The sequence below is a fragment of the Lasioglossum baleicum genome, chromosome 11 (genome assembly GCF_051020765.1).
Source record: "Lasioglossum baleicum chromosome 11, iyLasBale1, whole genome shotgun sequence".
NCBI classification, from domain to species: domain Eukaryota; kingdom Metazoa; phylum Arthropoda; class Insecta; order Hymenoptera; family Halictidae; genus Lasioglossum; species Lasioglossum baleicum.
Window position 1 is genome coordinate 16,158,402 of NC_134939.1, and position 8,706 is coordinate 16,167,107.

General features: G+C 46.9%; 1 protein-coding gene across 2 annotated transcripts in view; it reads right to left on the bottom strand.

Moving 5' to 3' along the window:
- Window positions 1-259: 259 nt before the first annotated feature.
- Window positions 260-8,706, bottom strand: part of LOC143213615 (uncharacterized) — a 36,048-nt gene continuing 27,601 nt past the window's right edge. For both annotated transcript variants that reach the window (XR_013010000.1, XM_076433641.1), the window contains one exon: window positions 260-8,447. Coding sequence is in view for 1 of the 2 variants with exons in the window: in XM_076433641.1 (XP_076289756.1) it covers window positions 8,385-8,447 (63 nt within the window). In the remaining variant the exon portion in view is untranslated. The remainder of the gene's footprint in view (window positions 8,448-8,706) is intronic.

The window sequence follows — 8,706 nt, forward strand, 5'->3', positions numbered from 1 at the left end:
TCGTGTCGGTTTTATTCGCTTCGTTGTTTTCATCGAGGGATTTAAAGCTGTCCTTTAAAGTTGTCTTGGAGAACTTCAAAGAGAAAGTTTATTCTCTCATACTCATATATATTATTTGTCTTCATTATAAAAAAATTATTTTACCTTACTTACATTCTTCTTGACTTACAGCCACCCACATGCATGTCAAAACTTACTTCAGACATGTAAGAGATTATAAATGTTTCCTTATGTCGATCGTAGATTGTTGCTAACAAGATTTTTTAATGATTTCAGCGCACTGATTCGATCAATTATCGAACGATTGATCGAACCAGTGCGTTGAAATCATTAAAAAATCTTGTTATAAGAGGTTATGGCTAAAATTTCCAAAAATTTCAACGACCTCGAAAATTCGACTTCAGTTAGTGTTTTCCCGGTGTCGAACTGCGCGGCGGTCGTTGAACGTAGAAAGCGAGCGAAAAGGCGTTTGATAAGCGAGCAAATCGCACGGGACAGATGACGGATTTCGATACTCGGAAACGGCCGCTCGTTAAAACTAATGGGAACGGCGGATTTAGAACTTGGCAGTATTAATCATCAATTATATCGACCTTATTGCGGCGAACCGGGCGTGCGCGACGTGCGTGACAATCGTTGGAACGAAACGCGGCGCGCACGTGTTTTCGCATCGCGGCTCGAATCGATCGACGATCCGACCGAAATAATCACGAACCGGCCACCCCCTAAATCTCGATTTTAGTAACCGTTAACCCCGATCGACCACGCACCCATGACCATTCCTCGTAAATGATCCAGGGATCTTCGGGGCGGCTAAAGAACATTCCACTCGCTGTAATTCACCGGGACTTCGCCGACGCGGAAATTAGTTCGCTCGTAATTTCGTCAACTTAATGCCCCATCCACCGGCAATTATTTAATAGCTCCTACACAGCCGATGATTAATAACCACAGGTTTATTAACCCCCTTCTGTTCTTCCTGAATTGTTTTATTTCTTTTCCATTTCGGCTGTAATATTTAAAGTGAATTAATAGCAGAGATTTTTTTATGAAATTATTTCCGAGCACAACCAGAATAGCCAGGATCAGCGTCGAAAATAAGCGAAAGCTTCTGCAACTGTCGAAAACAAGACAATCTATGAATAACATATCTATGTCGAGTCCCCTGTATTTTATAATTAATATTAAATATCCGATGTTTGTTCGGATCTCATTGTTTCCCGATCGATCGATATTTATTTCCGCCGGTGTTTCTCAAAACGCGGACAGGAAGAACGTGTTATTCCCAGCTCGTCGAATAAGATATTCAATTCAACAAAATGTACATCTAAAATTGGCGGCATGAAAATGCAACGAGGCGAAAGACGGAAATAAATAGAGTGGAACGACTGATTCCGAACGGAGGGTAACATATTGTACGTCGGGGATATAAGTTCGCGTTGGATTCACAGCTTGCTGTCAAACGACATGACATAATCGTCAAACGAAGTTACGGACTTCTATCTGGGGATCTGCGGCGCGGTCGAATGCCGCCGGGTAAAGCCAGAACGCGATATTTCCGCGTCAATTCCGCGGAGGACAAAGTCGCCCGTGAAAAATTATTCCCTGCTGCTTCGTCTCCGTTCCGGCGACAGTCGATTCATATCGTGCGTCGCAATAGCGTGGAAAACACTTCCGCGAACTATCGTAGACCATCCACCGGAGCAGAGTACTTAAACACCGGCCGCGACCAGCGTGGAGAACCTGACGGATAACGACCATCCAGAGATTAATCGGTGGCCACGAATTCTAAATTCTGCCGCGCGGTTTAACCGCCACGGATCGCCGGCTGACCGACTTCAACTTTCCGTTTGATTCCGTCGAACCGAACCTCCGTTTCCGGGTCTCTGTTCCAAGAAATGGACTACTTTCCGATCCCTATCTCGTGCTAACCATCCACCACAACCAAATATAACCACTTCCAGTTTTAATTTCATCAATTTCTTCCTGGGACACTCGCTCATTTCACTGAAATCATACCGGTGAACGAGTACGATCATTTCCAACTTCTTTCCAGCTCTAGTTACAATTTCGAAAAATTCTTGCAGGGTCGCGTCACTCAGATCTCGATTTTTGTGTACCGTGGTTTTTGTTAGACGAAGACTGAGCAATCAGGGAATTAATTAGAATTTTTTTAGATAGTAGGGTAAAGTGTCCAAGTATGGTATAGTCGCCTATTATGGCACTACCTTATATCTTGTAAAGGAGAAGTCGCTCTCTAGTGAGAAAATCCTCAAACAATTATTCACCATGTTTACTCAACAGTCTGCAGTGCAATCGCACCATTCTATAGATTTTAGTATCGATCCTCCGCCAGTTTTTGTGGTTAGATTTTCGATTGTATCTTTTTCGAGGAAGGTAAGTGATTTTGAAATGTTTGAGCATATCTGTAGTTTCAGTTTATTTATGTGGGTGCCGAATATGGAACTATGGTGTCATATTAGGGACTCAAGGTGTACCATATTAAGAACCCCTTTCGCTGGAACCTGCAAATGACACACCACAAAAAAAAATATTCTCCCAAGCTGTATTAATGTTCGAACAAACTTGACCGCAGGATCTTACAGGGAAGAAATACATCTACAACTGATAATTTTTCGGTCGAAAAACATCAACAAAAAGTGGTTCATATTTGGGCACTTTACCCTAATCACGTGAAGATTGATAAGGGAGATTCCTACTGTTCGGAAATTCTAGATCATCGGAGTTTGCGGGTGTGTATCATCGCTGGAGGTATCTAGAGAAGGCATCAGCATACTTTGCCCAATGGGGCACTGCCCTGATTCCGTTGAATTCAAGAGCAACGAAGCCACGCCCACCGAAGACAGTCTATGTATAGAGAGAGAGAGAGAGCAGCGCTTCCGACGTCAAAACAGTATATCTCGAGTTAGAATTTAATTGCCCGAGATAAACGTCATTAGGATTTACGCATTCTTGTTAACAAGATACATGCCCATTTATTGCGATTCCGAAGTACAAGAGCGAGTTAAATCTGTTTGCACAATAATGTGTATATTGAACAATAATAATTGAAATGAGTGGTTGAAGGGAATCGGAGGAATCGGGAGAGAGTTGTGTCAAGGAACGAATATATTCGGCGAGTCTAGCAGAGCCCGTATACATCGTGGATGATTCACCAACAGTAATTTTCCGGTGAACGCTTGTCGCGGACCGCGTGGACGGCATATATCGCGCGGCACCGCGCGCCGCGACGATTTCGGTAAAATGTGTGACGGTCGAAGCGACGGGCAAAGCCTCCTTTGACTTCTGTCCCGTGACCATAAACCCCTGATTTACGCCGGTTCGGGCCGAGAGCCCGGTACCGTTCGCCAAACCACGCGTGAGATCGACCTGTCGCGAAAATCGGATTACCGGCTTTTTACTTTGTCTCGTTTCTACGCGGCCGAAACCGGAGACGGGGCCACGGCGACGACGCACTTTGCTCAAGCGAGATTGATGCTTCGCGGGAACTTAGCTGGCACCAAGCTATCGCTTCTACACTTTTCTTGCTTCTCTCCTTGTTGCGAACCTGCTCCCTCGGACTGCTCGAACTCGATGGATGTTCCTTTGTCACGGACGTTCAGCCCCGCCACCCTCGATCACGCGAAATTCTTGCATTTGTTTTGCGATCTGTACGCGCGTCCCTCAAGAATTTATATTTCTCATTTACCTCGAAGGAAGATCGAATTTTAGATACCTCAAATTATTCCCGTCGCACACCCAAGTGTTAATAGTTAAATGATTTACGGTATCGTTCCAGCATCTGGCAATTGGTTCATGAAATCAGTTGTACTCACATTCGCAGAAAACACACTTGTAATTTATTTCGTGACGCAGAGCTGACAAGATTTACTTTACTATCAATAATTTGCCAGCTGTACGTTTATTGCTAAAGTTCAATGTATTATCTTATTCGAACATTTTTATGGGATGTTAGAGGCGGAGGATATTATTTCTGTTTCACTCATCTGGACTGGCGAGTGTTCGTTATTCTTGCGTTTGATCTGGCTTCGAGTTTGACTTTGGCATTTTATCATAACTTGTAGCTGGACTCGTCTACAATCTTTAAATTCATTTTTACATTTATTTCCAGTTGATTAGCAACAAGAGGTCCTTACAAAATGTGGTGGGAACACGGGAACTGTACGATCTAAGGAAAACGTCAGCGATCACTTTGTTCCTTTCGGAGGCAGGATCGTTATCGACAAAAATACCCGAGACCGATTCCGTCGATCGGATCGCAAACTTGTACGAACACTTACGGACATAAACGTCGGAGCAGGGTCGCCGGACATCGTTTCGTTCGAGCCGATCCCAGCCGATACGCCGGATAATGTCCGCAAATTCTCGGCGGATAAAGCTTGGCCCTGGCGGAATTTCGAATTCGCGACCGCAATACGATCAATCTCCGGCTGCTCGTTACCCGTCCACTTCCCCGCGCGCCAGTCCGAGTTACTCGACTTTAAGTGCCTCACCTCTCGCCCGGAGCGACCATATAGATGCCAGGAGCGTTTTCAACGACGAACCACCGTCGTTTGATGATATTGATACAATGACAACTGTTACACGCCGCTCGGTTGCTACCCGTTTTCTTTCTTCTCGTTGCACCGCTCTTGGATCTGATAATATTTGGGGAACGGTGTCCCGGGAATATTTGACGGACTTCAAAGCGAGATATTCCGCGTGGCATGCGACTATTAGCACATAGTTAGTCCTCAAACTCTGCCAGGTTCGACACAAAAGTTTCGGAATTAGTTTCACGGTGTTCTGACGCTTCCTCTGCGAATTCCTTGTCATTTTCCTGCCGGGAAATCAACGGATTTATACTATTTGCCGGCTTTTGCATGTCGCAACAGATAAGTTTAACACGAAAAATGTGCAGCTTGAAACGATTGAGAAATCTCGTGATTTTTTCCCGATCGCGTTCCCGCGGCACAGCATCTGACCGATCTGTAAAATCGCCCCTGCCACCGCCAAAATTAGAAACATTCGTGGGTCGTTCCACCGGTCGCGAAAGCGTCGCGTCGCCGAGGGAAGGAAAGCGAAGAAAGGGGAGCGGCCGATCGTTCGGTGAACGATAAACCGATCGTGGCGGGCCCCGGAGACTCCAGAGATACATTGGCCGCTCGTTTAACGTCCTCATAAAAATTCTTTCGTTCGGCCACCGTGGCGGGAAAGACCGGGAGTAAACGGATTTCGAGGCTCCCGATGCCAGGCCGGCCAAGTAAATATACCCGCGACCCTCAGCGTGGCCCTAGGCCACAAATTAAACTATAAATACACAGCGAATGAACCGAACAGGACCGACTCCAGGAAGCTGCGATCGCCATCAACGAATCGACGCCGTTTCTTTCGAGCCAGTCATCGCCGATACGTCGATGATTCACGACGCAACCCGACCATCTCCTCGCGCGACCGATTCCGAACGAGACTAGGAAGGTCTGCGATAGTTCTCTCAGCTTTCGTTTTTATTTAACATTTCGATACACGTTGAAAGATTTTTAGTTTATTGGTATTCACGGTCTACATGCCGCGCAACAGCCTCGAGGAAATACAGAAATAATTAAGACGTTTCGGTAAGTATTTCCGGGCCGGAGGTGTGCGAATGATTTATTTCCAAATTAAGCGTGCCCATCAAGAAATAAAAGATAGCGGGCCCCGGATTAGAATCAGCGAATTCATTCTCGCCATTCTATTTCTCCGAAGGCCCGGTGGTGCTCGACGAATCGCGATTTCGTGGCACGATTTCGCCGTGCTCCGATTCCGTGGAATTTCCGTTTCCGTTTTGGAAAAGCGGCGCTGGAAGAGAGCTGTTCCTTTTTCAATTGGAACGAGCCGGGCGATACATAGTTGCTTGCGACATGCCGTGCACCTACGTGCATATACGGTCGGAGATCACTCGACGCGGAACGAACCGTACAGTAGAAAACCGGAGCACGCATCCTCGCGAAAACATTGCATAATCGCCGTCCGACGGAATTAATCTGTGCGAGTATGGTTTTTTACACGCGAGGCCACAAAAGAGAAATAGGAAAAATTGAAGGAGAGACACGGCAACCGGTCGCGGTCGTCCAATTCTGCTATGAGATCGACTTTGATAATTCATGACAAAATAAAGTATCCAGCACGCGAGACACGGATCGCGGGATCGGGTAAACGCGCCGAATAAAAGCGCAACCGTCCCGAATCTATTAAGAACAATTGCTGATTAATTTTAATGCCGCCTCTATCGCCGGCCAATTAAATATTAATTTCCCCGTGCCGTTCTCGTGGTTCGACCGTAATTAATGGCAAACTGATATATCTAATTGCTCGGCTAAGGAGGAAAACCGGCTCGAGCCGGCGGAAGCGGCCGGAAACGCGATCCTCTTCCGGTTTTTGCATTGCTGAATTCTTTTTTTGATTTTACGAGCGACGTACAATCGTACATTTGCTCCAAATACTCGAAGAAGCGTCATAGTTCTCGGATCAATGCACCTGTCGAGTTCGTTCGCCGGTGTGCGCGTTGAAGCGGAATATATTCGCTACTATATCGTCGGTGCAACGTCCTCGCGTTCTGGAAATCGGGTTTCCACGGGCGCGGCCGGAAATAGAAAGAATCTTTCGGCCCTCTTCTGAGATCGAAGCTGCCCGGCGAAAAACCGAGTCGCTGTTTATTTTTACAATCGGCAGAAGATTGAATCGTTCGGCGGAGCGACGACGAAGACGACGACGACCGCGAGCAGAAACGGAGCGGGGCCGAGCATGTGCGATACACGCGGCTCTCCCTGTAAGCCGTTCCTTTGGATTTTTTCCCTCCGACTCGGTGTTTCTTTTTTCTCCTCGCTCGTCTCTGAGGTCTCTTTCTTCGTCTGGGAAGAGATGAGCCTCGGCCTCAGCCGCCGCCGACGAAAACTCTTTGAATACGCTTGGAAACCTCGGGATTCGACGCGCCGCGCCGCGCCGCCGAGAGCCGCTTTTCCGAGGAAGAAAACGATTTCCACCGCGACTCCGGGGAACTCGGACGCGCACTGTTTAGCAACCGCTGGCCTTCCGCGACCGCAACCGGAGCCGATCTCGCGAGAAAGTGCTGTTTAAAGGAGTTTCGGCGCGCAGGGGTTGCGAGATCCCCGCCAGAAATGGAACGGAACCGAGCGGTGGAATCGGACGATGGAAATTTATCGGGAAACGAGCGAAGACACCGGAAATTGTGACGTTTGCTCCGTTCGAGGAACGTCGACTGTTGCATCGGGAAATTGCCGATTCGTTACAGATTGATCCTCCGCGAAACGATTTTCCCTGCTTGTTAACTGGAACTGCACAATGCGGGCCAGAAGCTGTTCGACGTTGCTAGAGCTTGTTTGTCACTGGAAAGTGTGTACAATTTATTTGCAGAGGTGATAAGAATATCACTGACAGGAATGAACGTGTACGCGGGACAGAGAATGTACTCGTGTAAACGTTATGAGCGGCCATAAGATAGAAAGAGTGGGGAAGGCCGAGGAGCAAGGAATTGGTGGCGGAATCGTCGAGATTTACAGGCGCGCATGTTGTTGATAATTAATTGTAGCGAGAGCGTCGTAGAACGATGCTTCGCGGCTCGTAACGTAACTGTTAATGGATATTATCCGTGATAGAACTATTCTAGTTTTCAGCCGAGTAATCCCGAAGTAAAGCGCAGATAGATCTAGCAGTTCCAAGTAACAGCGTAATAAGACAAGGTGGAATAGTCATGTGGAGTAATCGAATGAGCTCGGCTCCTTTAACTGATAATAAGGGGCCGCGATAAAAATGATGAATAGCTTCATTCGAAACGGAAAAAGGAAAAAGGTGAAGCGTTGTCTCCGAATTTTTTGGGGAATTATTTCCGTGGATAAAGAAATTCGAAAATTTTAAGGATGCATAGAATTTATTGCTGCTGAAAAAATGGCTGGGAAACATTGCTGGAAGATCGCGTGGGTGTAGAGCATGGTCGATAAGAAACGTTCAAGGACCGTGTTCGGCTCGCGTTCAATTATTTTCCCTTTGAGCATCCTCGCAGCTGTACTCGCTTGTCGTTTCCCGTCCGTGGCTCCAAATTACCACTCAATTCTTGAGCGGCGTTCGGCCGGCAGAATTCAAACAAACACAATCGGGCGGAGTACATCCTCCGGTTGACGCATTACCGCTGTACCATTCCAATAAAACGTTTACCATATTACAACGTCAACCGTCGACTCCAACGCGAGCCAGCGTTCTGTTTGCTTTGGCCACGACTCCCCGTTTTCCTCGTAGCCTATCCGCGTCTTCGCCGCTGATTTTTCGACGGCGAACGCTTTGAGGGAGCGGTATCGGTTGCTTGGAAATCGACCGATCGCGTGGAAACGCTACGACCTCGTTGAAAAGCCCTCTGTTTGCTCCGGTCTCTTCGGAATACATCTTGCCACTTCCTGCAACAGCAGAAATTTTTTTAATGGATTACGTGTAGGCTCCTCGTTGCCGAATATTTCGGGACTGCAAATAGTGAAATTCGGAATAGTTTTGAAAGCTCTCGCACAATTTTAATTAACATATATATACCAAATTATCGACCAACAGTGGCGATTACGTTGATTAGGATTCGAATGATCACGTTGACAGATTGACAGAGCCGAAGTTTGCCCAAGCGATACACGTCTGATTGGGCTCTGAAACATCGCGTGGCGTTTC